At 32.4% G+C, this 15886-nt stretch overlaps 1 protein-coding gene across 1 annotated transcript; it reads left to right on the plus strand.

The window, feature by feature from the left end:
* The first annotated feature begins 6401 nt into the window (after positions 1–6401).
* LOC136275655 (acid-sensing ion channel 4-A-like) lies at positions 6402–15886 on the plus strand. The gene is made up of 7 exons (XM_066085291.1): positions 6402–6688; positions 7005–7299; positions 9428–9526; positions 9932–10112; positions 12002–12152; positions 13236–13327; positions 15543–15886. The coding sequence occupies exons 1-7, from the start codon at positions 6402–6404 to the stop codon at positions 15674–15676; spliced, it is 1239 nt and encodes a 412-aa protein (XP_065941363.1). The 3' UTR covers positions 15677–15886.

A 15886-nucleotide genomic window follows, 5' to 3' on the forward strand; every position in this document is an offset into this window, starting at 1 on the left:
ATTGATGAAATTGCACAATCGCCTTGCAAGCTGAAGGCATCTGTAATATTGCAAAGATACACCATATAATTATTTAACTAATTCGGTTTTGTAGTCAAAGAATAAACTTAAAGCTGCTTGGTCCGATTTTTTTGTAATTACAGTATCAACATTTTTTTCATACAAATCATTTATCTTAGAAAGTTATGGACTTTCCCCTATTTACACCAGCTGAATCAGTCTCCTTTCAAAGTTAGAAATATTCAAAGTAAATAAAAATAATTTCTCTTTGGGCAAACGAAAAAACAAACCAAAATGCATCACGGGAATGTTTAGAAAAGGAAACTGCATAATTTCGTCCCCCGAATGATTGGGGCTATTCGACCCACATGCTATGCATCGATTGTAAAGAAAGCAGACTTTAGAAATATTGGCTAACAAAACGTACACATGTTATTTGTAATTTGTCTGATTATTTCGACCTTTATTTAAAGCGATGTCAAATTCGTAATACAACCATACCCGTCTCGTAGTCAGGGGTGAAATTTAACATGAGGCGAAATAACGCGGCACCTTTTAATGTCGTTTTGTTTTGTTAGCAAATTTTGTACGTATTTTTCTTCATTGAAATTTGGTATAATTGACGGGTAAAACTACTGTAATGTCTATTTTTATACATATACTAGGCATAGCCATCGTTTAAAAGCGAGTATACAATTTGATATAAAATCGGACCAAGCAGCTTTAAAAAAAAACGACTCACCATGCCCTTATTGAATAGTTTGTTTCTCTGTTGTCCCTACGTTTCATACTAATTTTGACTGAGTTTCATTTTTACTGATCATGGACACTAATTATAAAGATTACCAGAAGAAGAAAAACAGAATTTATAAGGAAAACACCCATGTAAGTAACCTTATAACCTCTTTTGTCTGTGCAGTTGTTACTCTATGTAACGATATTGTTTCCCCTTTCGCAGTTATCTAGACACCCGTTATTGTCTATAGATATGTTGTAAGAATTTATTAATTACCCTGGATATTGTCTTGAGTGTCTGTTTTAGATTACCATTATTGTGGAAACATTTGATTTCATCTGTCTTTATTTGACAAGACAAACTTCAAAGTAACCTTGGACTTCAAATATGGCTGCGTCTTGTTGACTGTAATTAAGTAAAATTATATAGTTACATCATTACATAATTAAAATTTAGAATAAAAGAATTGCTGTCTTCAAACAAAATTTCTGGGGCACTAGTGCTTGCAATTTTATGTGTGAAACAAAAAAAAATCATAATTTAAAATCAATTATCAACGCTAAAACAATAGTAATTGGTTATCTGTACGACCTCATTAAGCTAAATTAAATATTACCTCTTCTTGAAAAATTGTTGTCAACTAATTAATAATTAAACAATTATCATTAAACTCGAAGAGTCATTTGTTAAGCAAAAGTAAACAATTCCCTGAAATATCAAGATGCCAGGAGAAGTTCTGATTATAAAAATGTGATGGTATCAACTCCAGCGGGAGTATGCTGATAACAACAAATGTCATCCTTGCCATTATAGCCTGTTAATAACCATTTGAGTAATAAACTGCTAGAAACTTTAATTGTAATATTTTTGCGCAGCCAATCTCTATAATGTAAATTGTTAATATATTTTGTTTGCTACTGAAAAAAAAAAATTGATTAATGGTAGTTTATATGACCCCCCCCCCCCCAAAAAAAAAATCATTTATTGAAATGCGCCATAGATACACTGTAGGTATTGTTACTAAGGAACAAAGTATCTTTTTTTTTAATTTCTGAGTTAAGTTTCCTACAACACGATAACTAAATAAGCAACTTAGTAGCAATGTATTTTTTTAAAAAGAAAATTGTCTTTTAGTTCAATCATAAACAGGTATTAAAGAAACTGTCCACCCTGTATAACAACCGTACTGTGATGCTTAATTTAGGAAAGAAATGAATATATTGTGAAATATTCATACAAAACTCTATTCAATATCTATACCTAACATTAAGAACAAAAATGGAATTGAATAAAATGTTAATATCTTCTCTAGCACAATAGCCATTGAAAATAACATGATTCAGGAGACTTATTCTCCTTTTTCAATAAAAATACCTTGAAAGCATCTGTTGTAACTGTCTTTATTTAAATAAAGGGATGAAAATTGATAACCGATTGATAACCGATTAGTTGTAAAAAAATCTTTTCTTTTTTTTTTTTTACAATTAAGCAACATCAACTTATTACATTGCTGTTAGAATTAAGTGACTTTTAAAAAAATGTATTGTCCACAGTTTAAAACGACAATATACCTTATCATTTTGTCTTTGAGCTATTGTTTTCTATTCAACGCAATTCACAGTCACATTACCATCACCTTCCGCATAAAGTGACTTTTTTCTTATCCCCAGATACAGATGATGGTGTTGTGGTTTATGTCTTGCAGGTTACATGAAGCACATTGTGTATTACTTTTTTTGGAAGGGCTACGTGTCTTTGTATTCGAATAATTTCTTATATACATATATAAACCCAATTTGTGGTAACGCATTTACATGTTTGGCCAAATATTGTTATATCAGAAGAGCTGGGTTGTTGTGCTAATTGTAGACTGTTGTATGTAGTAAAGGAATAGCGTTGTGTTTACTAAAGATTTACTAAAGATTTAAAAACAATATTCAAATTTTAAAGTAAAATATTTCATGATTGGTATATCTTAACTAAACAACAGCAAGCATAGCTCCGACAAGCACTGGGAGCTCTCAGAATAACGACTGGATGAATAGAAAATTCAAACCATTGCTCCTATTGACATAATGATTATTGATTAAATGAGTAACGTGTAAAGTCCATATGACTATCGATCTCATGTAAGCACGAGAGCCATTAAAATTTAATGAGGAACTTCTCACAGTGAACAAAAAAATGCTGCTTGTAATCTGCTTGTAATCAATTCAAATCTCCTAAATCTGTAGGCGGATTTCTTTATATTTCGTTAAAGTTGCGTGGTCACGATTTTGGTGAAATTATATTTTTCTGATTTTATTTTTAAAAATGTTTTAGGAATGCATTTCTTATGATTAAATGAAATTTGAGAGTTAGTTGTAGAGTTATTAGCAAGATACAACGATCGCAATTCTTTTCAATGTAAACAAGGAACGTGCCCTGTTTTTGTTTACATAGGTTCAATGTACAAGTAAAAAATCTTTTTCAGGCTGATTTGTCTATTTAAGCATAAATAGACAGTTTCTACCGTTAATGACATTCATTTCAGGTCTAAAACTGGATTTTTTACTTCAACATTCAAAATGTGAACAAAAGCTTTGCTTTCGTAGCAAAAAATTGCAGGATCTGTTACTCGCTTACAACTCTATGAATGGCGCTCAAAGTTTGATGGCCTATCAAAATTTCCCTACGTAAGTATAGTAAACATCCAAACAAAAAAATAATTTTTGACCAAAATCGTGATCATGCCCCTTTAAAGTGATAGTATGCAAGACTACTTTTCACTCCATATATTTTAAAAGTTATTTTAAAATTCTGCCACAGTAAGAATTTTTGATATCTTTTGTAAAGCTTATTTAAACTAGTTCCTAACTCAAATTTCAACAATCTATATGCTTCTTTCATAAAAATAGATCCTGACAATAAAACTGCCATTGATTTTCTCTAATTTATGATTTACACTAATGCAAACTAATTGATTTTGCCATTACATTTTATATCACCTTAATCGAATGCTTTACATTTTATTGCTTTTATGAATTAAATATTAATTTGTGAAGAACCACCACACCACGTCATAATAAAGAAATATTGATTTTTGAGGTTTACTTAATTATTACCTTTGTACAAAAGAAATGCAATTGAGAACAAACTTTAGAGACTCATTTATTTTGACATATTTTCAAACCGAATTTATTTTTCATAAACTTTTTGGGTCGATAACGCACGTTTTTGAATATTTGAAATGCTGTCTACATAATGTCAAGAAATTTTCTGGTCCTAAAATTATTGAAACAGATCGAGATCGAAATGAGGTAAGGCACAATTTCTTAAAAAAAATAAAACAATATAGATACATGAAAGAAATATGATTGCTTATTATTCGATTTTTCGGGAAATTACAATATAAGAAGGTCGGTTTGTAATTTTATTTGCAGAAAAACTACAATAACAAACTCTTGTTTTTAACCGTATGTATTTCGAAGCAAATTAAAAAAAAATACTACATTAGCATTTTTAAGCAAAATGCACAAAATGCAATATGTGATCATATCTATTATTTTCTAAAATATAACTTAAAAATAGCAAATTTTATCATCTGCTTTTAACTGGGACCATCTCAACATATTACAATGCACCAAACTTTGCTAGACATTTCGAGTATTTCAAATATAGATTGGTATAATGGATTCATTCAAAAATTAATTAAAATAATTCCAAGGATAGCATTATTCTGTGTGTAAAATTTCAACGACATACGATTTTCACTGCTTTATTTATGTCATTTCTTATAACCTACATCTATTTCGTTTTATTATGAATATTAATAATATTATAACATTATCTTAAAAGCACAATGGCAACGGTCACCTACCATACAACGAAAAATATTTAAAAATAAAACTTTCCTTAAAATATTTAAATAGTTTTATCTGTTTTCTATTTATTGAATTCAAATAATCTTCATATGTATCTTTTTATCTTGATTTGGTCATCATCAATTTTAAGAATAAGAAAACATTAAAAAAAAATCTCAATTAACCAATCTAATCACATTTCTGAACACCTGTATCCTATCAACACCAAACTGTTCTAAATAAAGATCCTCGGTGCATTCTCGTACATGCAACTACATGTAATACAAGGCATCATCCTTGATATGTTGGTTTGAATAGTATTATAATGATTTAATTTACTTTATTAAATCACTCCAAACAGTACAAAATTCTAAATTGTTGATAATACTGTGTTCTTTGCGAACTGTGTTTGTCCTGTGTGTATTCTTCCCCGATGCGTTTTAATCTGGAAATTATTCGCCCCGATTGTAGAAAAGAAACTTTACTTTACAAAAAAAAAAATTAAATAAACAGAGAGGCCGGCCAATATACAATAAACACCAAAAAAGAAAGAGGAATATAAATTGATCCATGTTTTAGGGATGATATTAATGTAAGGAAAGATAAGCAATGGGGTGCAAATTTTTTGATACACTGTGAGATTATGAGCATAACATGTACACAAAGATAACATAATAATTAAACAATTTCGACAACGTTTGTAATTGACACTAAAGTGACTGAAAAACGTTCCAGCATTTCATACATCACAGACATTTATTATATAATTTTTTAATTGGGTTTTAACAATGTACTCGACGGGCCAATTTAGCACTGCTCGTCCGCTCGTACTTTTCGTCTTAATTGGATTCCGTTCGAAAAATGAGTTAAACAAAATTGAACTTATTTTCCACGGTTTCACAACTTAGATTAGTATATTCAGTTGGCACGGAGAGTTGGCCAGTGCATAAGAGTCCTTTATGCGGGAAGAAATGGGGTACTTGGAGAAACTCAAAGTGTCAGATAGGGCGATCAACATACCCTTTCACGTACAACCATTGTTGATTACGGGGATCCAATTCGACTTAAGATTTTCATAAAATTACTTGATTGTAACCTGATCTGCTTGATATTCAATAATCTATTTAAAGATACTCATTTTGTCTACCAAATGATAAAACACCATCGGGACGAATACGTAACGGGTTAAAAGCTTTTATGGGTGAAATACACCCGGTTTAAACATGTCATTGGGGAATGGACACAGAGCGAGCAAACATACTTAGATTATCGAAGCACACAGTTATCCAGTCTAATTATATTGATTCTTTGCATAATTTATTCAACTATTTATTCAACTTGCGAAAAAAAAAACATTTAGTTGTAGGAAAGAGCATAAATTGGCGATCTCTATTTAGAACAGTTTGGTGCCACTTGGCCACAGGTGTTTAGATGTTTGATTTGATAGGTCATTTTTGATATTGAATCTCAAATTTGGAATCTCGAATCTAGTATTTTGAAACTCGAACCTCGAATGAACCTATTAAGCTTTTTCAGCTCCGCCTTATTGTCATAAGAAAACATTCACAGCAAAAAACAAAAAACAAAAACCAAAAAAAAAAAACAAACAAAAACAAACAAACACACATAAACAAAGATAAGTTGATAGGACACTTGGGGAACAAGAAGTAACAAATGCAAGCATTTTTACTACTATTAGTAAAACTGTTTGATATAATGAGAATAAAAGCGTTTGTTTTTTAAATGTATGTCATGTAACATATTTATGAAATAAATCCATAATCCTGATTTAATCTTAAAATTATCAGGTACAATTTGTCTCAATGGATAACGAAATGAAGACCACTGTTGACAAGCCCTCCACAAACCGTTTGAACAGGGTAGGGACCATAAATGAACAGACCGATACTAGCGTATCCCAAGTTACCGGAGTTGAGAAAACCTATCTTCCAAGTCCGGAGGTAGTGCTTGATGTTTGCAATGACGTGGACCTGAAGGGGAAGAAAGTGGATAACGATAATATTCAGGTTCTGTGGAGCGACTACCGGGACAATACGACGATGCATGGACTGAAGAACATGAATCTAAAACAGCGTCATCGACTGCGCTGGTAAGACAAATGGGGTGGTCCAAAATAATTGACACCAAATCAGATACTGTATCACCAATTTGTAATTTGGCAATATCAATGAAAATGCTCAGGACTTAAAATTTCTCTATAAAGTAACCTTAACGTTGAACTTGAGCGATTGACAAGTCCACCTTTCCATTTTCTTTCCTTCTTATTGCTTTAAAGAGAGATCAAAATTGTTTTTCCACGAATGTTTAATATCGTCGTATGTCACGTGCACATAGAGACTTTAAATATGTACATTGTGAAGTTTTATTTGTTTGGTGATGATTTGATTTTTTTTCAATCATTTCAGCTGCATATGGGCTGCAGCACTTATTGTTATGGGAAGCTGTTTAATCTACACAAGTTACAAACAAGTCAAAAACTACCTCAGCTACCCCACCATCATCAACACACAGGTGCAAACTAAAACGTCCGTTAAGTTTCCCGCCATTACATTTTGTAGTGCGTCGCCACTGAAAAATGAAACTCTGCCCAAAATCCCTGATCTTGAATATTTCTTTTTGTACCAATCTGCACTTGTTGGAAATGCTGAACCTCGTAATTTGAGTTACAGCGAATATCATGTTCCGATAAATGCATCATGGGTAAATGATACAGCCAATCAAATCGAAGATTTATTCTTGCTTTGTAATTTTGATGGAAAACACAGAATTTGTAAAAGCGACATGGAGGCCATTATTACTCCAGTAGGTGTATGCTACACTTTCAACGGTCGACAATTCGTCAGTAAGAATGGTGACCGTATCACTTCGCGAACCGGAAGTACGTCAGGTTTGCTATTGATCCTGATTGTAAATCAGAAAAGCTATGTGTATAATGACATCATGACAGCTGGTATAAAGGTATTTAATTTTTTATTTCTTTTTTAAAGAATCCAATCACCACATTCTAAAAATTGTGTTGATGCCTTTATTATAACTTATTTGTCCTTTTGATTTACACTATTGTTGTTTTCATTGTGTTCCAGTTGTAAGGAATACATGTAAAACCAGTTAAATACAGAAAATTTATTCTCGCATAATCATGTCAATACCGATTGTATAAGATAAGAACAGATAGGCAGCGTGGTGTTAAAATTAATGGTATGAATGCTCAAAAAGAAGTTGTGGTCATGTACATTGTTTCCTGATCATGATTATGATGACTTTTTAAAATAATTTCTACAAGCGCTCTAAATTAGGACTGTCAGAATATGGTTAACTTTTGAAAATTTAATGTTTAATTGTTAGGCAATGCAAAGCTCCATATTTGATATTTTTTCTGTTTTCTCGTTCGCACCAAATTTCAGTTTGTGTAATCTTTTATCTTGTCTCCCCCAGAGTTGAATTTTGCAAATCTGCATCCAGCGCTCCAAAATTTGTTATCGAAAATCTTTTTAATTTGACAAAAGCTTAACAGGCGTCACATTCCTTTGAGAAATAACGAAAACGGAAACCAGAAGAAAATGTACAAATACCCATTATTCATTGTTTAAAAAGGATATCTTGTGCACATTTATGTATCAGTAAACTGTCCTGATCATGACAAAATTGTATAGATATAAAAAAGAGGGTTTTGAACTTTGTGCGGTCCTACTAAACAGAGAACTCAAAGGGCTCTAGAGAGCCCCGAGAACTCTGAATTTATTTCATTTGCATGGACTAATAAATCTTGTAGCAAGTTTGCATTTATTCGAATACATTTCATAATACAGATATAAACTAATCAAAACTGATTCTATACGTTACTTTTTTATGAATATTTTTTTTAACGAAACACTGATTCTTGCAATACTCTTAGGGCCACTTATACAGTACCGATCAGACCCAACCTAACACCAAAGTTAACCCCAACTAAACCCCGGGTTTACTTTTGGGGTTTACTTTGGATTTACGTACTCTGGGTTTACTATTTGAAAATTTGGGTCCATTCGGGGTTTACTTTGGGTTTACCTTGGGTTTACTTTGGATTTATTTGGGAATTGCATTTGAGATCAACTGTACATTCTGAAATGTGCAGCAGGCACGTGGTTTATTTTAGCATCCTACTACCTGCCCCATGTATATTCCAAATACACAGTTAGCGTCTGTTTTCAGGAGTATACTTCTGACTGGGTTTACTCACTGTGTCCACTCTGGGTTTACTTTGGGTTTACTTTGTGTTTCCTCTGGGTCCACTCTAGTAAACCCCGAGTAAACCCAGAGTAAACTCGGGGTTTAGTTTGGGTTAACTTTCTGTTAGGTTGGGTCTGATCGGTACTGTAGTTGGACATGAGTGAAGTTATGATAGATCAAAAGATATCGAACTTTTTATAACTTTTAAATACACATAGACCACCAAATAATATGAGTGTGTATTCAAAATATTACTTTTTTTTTAAATTTCAAACCTAACTTTTTTTTAAAAAAAATTGACCTATGCGAAAGTGTCACCTTATTTTTACGTTTTTGAAAATAGAGCTTAGAAAGAAAATAAAAAGCTTGAGAGAGAAATTTGAAACCTAATTTGAGCTTTTTAGCTGTTTGTAAAATCGGGGAGTGGCCAAACAGAAATTATTTAGGGAGGTCAAAAAATTATGCATTTGTTTTAAAAATGTGAGCCTTCTAATTTTGGGGCAATATGCACTTAATTTTAGGATCCGAAAAAGACATTTTCGAGCTGGGTGAATTTGATTTGATTTTGCTGATACGGATAATGATAGCCTTTTTAATTGATTTGTTCATTGGTATTCAGGTGATTATCCACGACCAGAATGACGAGCCCGATGTTATTGACAAAGGCTTCTTCGTATCACCTGGCTTCTCGACGTTCGCTTCTATTCAGAAAATGGAGGTAAATGAAACTTTTCCAAACCTATTTGAATGCCTGTTGAATTGCATCAGATTTTATCATTTAAAGTTTTATTGTCCTCAGTTATTGATGATTCGGACAGGTTTGTTTGGGAATATGGTAAAAACATAATAGACAGGATCACATTTGAACCCATTTTTGATAATTCACCACTTGTCTAATTTGTAAATGTGATACTCAGACGTCAGCTCATCTAATTTTTATGAAAAGATCTAACCGTTGATACTCATCAATGCATGAAGCATTTAGTAGTATATTATATTTACAGATTAAGATATACAATAAATTAAACAAAATAAAGAAAATTAATTTGCAGTCAATACTGTCACTTATTTATAAAAAAGAAATATAATTACAAAAGAAGAAATAACATATGTTCTATTACAGTATCGATATTTGCCAAGTCCTTACAAAATATATGGGAACCAGTTTTGTGTGGATACAAAATCTCCGGATTACAGGAACCCACTGCAGTACTATGACGTATACAGCAAGACAGCGTGTATGAGGGAGTGTAAACAAGACCACGTGTTCCAACTTTGTGGATGTCGAACACCTTATGATAAAGGTTTAATGATGGGCGTTTTCAATTAATCAACGTACTAAAAATGATTTGATAAGTTGAAATACAATCATATTATTACAAAAAAAAACCCACATAGAAACATAGAAAACACACACCGAGTTGGATAAAAGTGACATACCTTTGCGAATCATGAGGTTCTTTTTAACACATGTTTTAACAAGTAAATTGTTAATCTCAACTGCTTCTGTAAAAATTCTAATTGTGAGCCGCACAACAACAGTATTACGCATGGAAAGGTCCTTGAAGTTTAACAAACAAACATTTCATTTTCTAACATTTTTTATCAATTCATGAAAAATAATTGAAACAACGTTAAATGCTTCACAATAAACCTCTACACTTTTCAAGTAAATGTTATTATTTGCTTTTTCATTCTACGTCAATCAACCGCAAAAACCTATGTATTGTTTAATTATGACGTCACGTCGCGGAAGAACACACAGTGTATTATAAAAAATTTATCTCAAGAGTGATATCCATCGCATATTGAGATAAACATAATAATGATAAAAAGTGATAAATAATCCTGTATTGTTAAGTACTTTTCAAAAAGACAATTGCATTTAAAAATAATCATAGATGTATTTCTTTTTAATTGTGATCGAGGTCAAAACGCTTCAATGGCGAACTTTAGATTTTTTTGAAATATTACGACAAAAGGTTAATCATTTGTATGAGTGAGATTAAGATTATCTATGATTTAAAAATTTCCTCATTCTTATCGTTTAAGCATACCTATGCATGGAAAACGTAAATGTATTATTCACCCTGATTTATATAATATATAAAGTTTAATTCTCTGATTAATGAGATATTATTGTTACATTTTTCATTTATCAATGCTATGATACTAACACTTAGTATTGTTTAATATTTTAGGAAATGAAACAATATGTTCCCTGGCAAAAATGGCATTTTGCTACAAATCTGAAAGTAGTAAGTGACAAAAGTATACAACACTAGTATGAAGAATGTTTTCCATTTTAGCTCACTTGAATCGAAGTTTCAAGTGAGCGTTTCTGATCACCTGTTGGCTGTCTTTCGTCCGTTTGTTAGACTGTCCGTCCGTCTGTAAATGTTTGACAATTTCGACTTCTTCTCCAGAACGACCGAGCCAAATGCAACCAAGCTTTGTAAAAATCATTCGTATGGCAAAATCTTTTTTTTTAAAAAAGGAGGTAATTGCAACACAATGATGATAGGGTATATGTATTTAAAAAAACCTTTTCTTCTCAAGAACCACTGTACTAAAAATGTCAATATTTTTACTAAAATGAAAATTCTACATCGTTATAATTGTTGCTCTCGGGACCAATACTGAGGCCTCAGGAGGGGTTTACAGTTAAACATAGAACTACAATGCTTCAAATTGCAAAATTACTACGCAAGCATCATTAGATTGTATAGATACTTAATTGTTAAAACTGCACACCAAAAACAATGCAGGGGTCACAGAAGGGGTTAAAATTTAAACATTGAAATACATGTAAAAAATATGTTTAAAAATCTAAGAATTACAATTCTACACATTGTGAGAGTCCTATAAAACTCCCTAAGACAGTGTGAAATTCAGGCTGTTAAAATTATAACTCCCGGGCCAATACTGATAGATAGGGTTTTATGTTTAAGCTTTAATTACAAGGGGCAATTTTTGCTAAGTCTGTGAGTTTTTGCTTGCTTTTTTGGGATGAACTAAATTATATTGTGACCTGTTTTAGGGTGGTCTTTAGTATTCAATTAATGATACTTTCATGTTAAAAACTTAAATCTGATTAGTTTAGACGCATACAGTTTTTATCCTTCTATTATCATCAATTCAAAGTGCATGCATAAAAAAACTTCTGCTACCATGACTATTATTTTTTCATCAGAGCGCTTTGACCAGAACGGAAGCGCCCAGGAACAGTGTATCTGCCCCACGGAGTGTGAGTACGATGAGTATCAGGCGGGGCTGTCCACGGGCTATTTTCCCGCCAAGAACTATCAGACTGTCCTTAACGAAATGGGCATAACAGACATAAGGTAGGCCGTGACGTCAGCAGTATGCAACGTCGCCGATGCGCAATGTTAATAAAACAAAGCGTTATTAAGAGGATTTACTGAAGGAATGTAATAAATGTATGATTTTATATGTGCTTCATCCAACGAGTTGAAATTGTGTATATATTTGCCAGGCTTATCAATTTAATATAAACACGACTTCAACGACTACAATAAAGCAAACACAAAATCACACAATGATAGATGTTCTATACACGAATTGATTTACAAAATAAAAATATAGGTTGTTCTCCCATGATTTGGGATAACGTATGGTTTTTATCCATCGAGTTGTATAATTTTTTCCATGCTTTAGTTCTATTATTACCAATCAATACAATAGTTCTTTATATAAGGACAAACACACCAAAAAGACAGAACACAAACTTCACTCCCTCACTCATTCTAAATGTACAGTTACCATGGTTACTAAGGGGTGATATGTATGTCATAATTACAGGTTGATATAGATATATGTGTAATGCCCATTATAACAAGTAAGCATATGGAGATGATTTAAAATAATTAAACATGGATGTTTGCAATAAGATTCTCAATAGTTTACCACCGAGTTGTATAAATTTTGTACAAGTTTCAATAACATCAATATTTTCTGTAAAAATTATAATCGTAAGCTGAACAATACATTCACTGCAAGACGCCTCAACCACCTTTTGCTTAGAAAAAAAGTTCCTGGAACATAAAGAAATAAACATATGATTTTGGAACATATTTTATCAATTCATGATAAAAAACATCTCTAAAGTTTTTTTTATAGAGCAATTAGTTTACTAATGACTTGAAAAATCCAGTATGTTGAAATGCCCGTAATTAAATGTGGCGAATACAAGCTAGTTTAAACAGAGCCGAGCGAGAAAGAGAAGTTGATGTTTTATTTTACAATTACTATCTATTGAAGCTAAAAATATAGAATAAGTAGGGTTAATGATAATTAAAAAAAAATATTGGGAATTGCTTTGTTAGGTTCTTTTGTATCGAAAAAACCCTTAAAATCTAATAATTCTTGGTCGTGTTTAAAATCAAAGGTACTTGTATTTTTTGTAGGGAAACTTACCTGGAACTGGCGATTTATTTTGAGTCCCTTGACGTGTTAAATGTGGAGCAAAAACCAGAGTACAGCTTTGAAGATATCATTGGTGCGTTGCAACGTTGACACATCATTCCTCTGGGCTAACCTAGAACTTGATGAAATCTGCAAAAAATAGTTAAAATGTAAAGTTCTATGGTTGTAAATTATCTACGATTCATAGTAAACTCTTCTATTATGTTTCAAGTGAGGTTTTGCCTATTTGTTATTTTGACTCACAACATATTTATATCCTAAAATGAAGAGATATCTATAAAAATTCAGAAAAGTGTTCAAATTATTATCTGAACTACATCTTTACTGACAGACACTTCATAACTAAACAAATCATCTAAAAAATTAGTAGACTACTGCTCTCGAACAATTAAAGGTCTTTCCACCTTATAATTTACGTTACATTTCTTGTGTTTACAGTGTTTACGATGGGTTTCAGAATTCCTTATGGTTTGCTAATTGCTCAGTAGATTAAACAATTTGGTTCGCAGGGTATCACAATGAAGTCTGCATTTAGGTCCGGTGATTACTCAGGTGTAACTTTACTAAAGTATTGTTTAGGAATAGTGAAAAGGTTTTAAGTGTTTTAAACCAGATTTAAATACTTAGTGACGACGGACCTAATTAGCTTTTGCCAGATAAATCGTGAAACTAAAAGAAGTGATTGTTTCGAGCATCGAATTCTCAAACTGGCGTCCCAATCACTATAGTCTGTATCAAGATATGTATGCAGCACATTTGGACAATTTTTAATACAACCATACTTACCTGTGAAAGAAGTGCAATTGAAATAATTGGGAATGTTTACATTTTTTCTTCATTCGGAAGTCACTTGGAATAATTCGCGCAATATTTCAGCGTCATCGTGCAAGCTTGGTGTAATCTTTAATCCCCGTAGACATAATATTTTTTAGTCATGCATTTAAACCTGATAAGCTAGATAAAGGAGGCGTTTAAACTTAGAAATCTTGGAAATTTTCATACTTTTTAATGGACATCGTTTGAACTCCAAGGTATTTATAAATATCGAGTAATTAATCAAAATGTGATTTAAGGATATCTTAGGACAGAGTATAAAACACAATGAAATATCGTTTATGACGCAATATATAGGCGTTCTACGTTACCAATACACACTATACATGTATATCGTACAGATAGTTGCTGAACCATCTTCCCTAGCCTAGGGTTTTCGGTCCACGTTGATCCCCATGGACGGTAACCCTTGGCAGATTTCATGACAAAAACTCTGTGACAAGTTCCGTTTTATGATTGGCTGCAGCTGCAAGTAGCTGATCCAATCACAGTGCTTGTAAACATAAACTTTAAACGAAAACACATGTGTGATCTTTGGTTAAACATTTGGTGCTTTTAACAAGTTGAGACACAAGTTCCCGAGTACAGTGCCTCCCCAACGATGGTCTAACCAGATCGCTTTAAAAACCTATATATTTTACTGGGATTGAGCATAGTTCTACAACTTGTCAAGACTCGCGTGATGGCATGGGAAGTAAACATGGCGAATGTAGAAATTGCCTACCTCGTTAGTATATACGTTCGTGCTTATGGTTATTGCTTTTAAAGGTTCAATGAGCTGCGTTTTATTTAATTTCTTTATATTTATGGTTTAATGGCAAAAGAAGTTTTCATATAAATTGGCAACTTTTTCACTCCCGGCACTGTTCCTTTCAAAACACTATGAATAAAACATTCCATGCTTTTCCTAGGCTATAACTTAATTTGTATTTAATAGCATATTTAATTATCTTCCGATATTAGGTAGTCAACATATTTTCAAGTTGTATTAATGCCATGATGTGCATATTGCCCGTTGTTTAATTCAATTAAAAGGTAAATATACAAGGGGCGCAACTCAAGTTGCTCGCTAGATAGTGCCACTACATCGACGAGTTTTCGTAATGAAATCTGCCAAGGGTTTATGGGGAGCAAATTGGACCGAAAACCCTCGGCTAGCGAAGATGTGGCTGAACTTGCTAAAATTAAAACATGCACAAACTTCTTTAGGAAATTCCACAGTACTGTAATGAGATTTAAATTAGCTCTAGGTTTTAACGTCAGTTTTTCAACTGCATTGAATAGCTGAATTTTAAAGTCGAATATAGTTGTGAATTATACACACTCATTGTGAGCTGGTTCGCCATTCATCAAGAATATAACCCTCTTTGAGATGTTGTCTCTTATCATCAAATCACAAAAAAACTTTAATTTCAAGTAATTGTTGGATTATTTTTCTTCCTTTGTGATTGTAGGTTTGTTGGGAGGACAGATGGGCTTGTTTCTGGGCGCCAGCCTGCTAACTCTCACTGAACTCATTGAGGTCATTCTCTTGTCATCTCTGGTGGTCGGGAGAAAATTGTACCATCGTATTGTGAAACGTCAGTAAAATTACAAATACCGAAATGGTTGCAATGTTGTATTTCCCACTTATCCCATAATAGTGATGAATATGTATCATTGCATTGCAAATCGTATGCAATATCGCTAAGACTGACGTATTGACTTAACCCTTAAACATATTTATCACTTATTCAATTTTGTAGAATAAACATATTGTAGACCTTATGAAACTTTGGTTTTGAATTTGACTTTTCAC

This window comes from Magallana gigas, chromosome 1, assembly GCF_963853765.1.
Source record: "Magallana gigas chromosome 1, xbMagGiga1.1, whole genome shotgun sequence".
NCBI classification, from domain to species: domain Eukaryota; kingdom Metazoa; phylum Mollusca; class Bivalvia; order Ostreida; family Ostreidae; genus Magallana; species Magallana gigas.

Excerpts from the sequence above, each read along its gene's own strand:
- LOC136275655 (XM_066085291.1), top strand. The coding sequence starts at position 6,402 with ATGGATAACGAAATGAAGACCACTGTTGACAAGCCCTCCACAAACCGT. Across the intron at positions 10,113-12,001 it reads TCGAACACCTTATGATAAAG|AGCGCTTTGACCAGAACGGA; the intron begins GTTTAATGATGG and ends TTTTTTCATCAG. Across the intron at positions 12,153-13,235 it reads ATGGGCATAACAGACATAAG|GGAAACTTACCTGGAACTGG; the intron begins GTAGGCCGTGAC and ends TATTTTTTGTAG.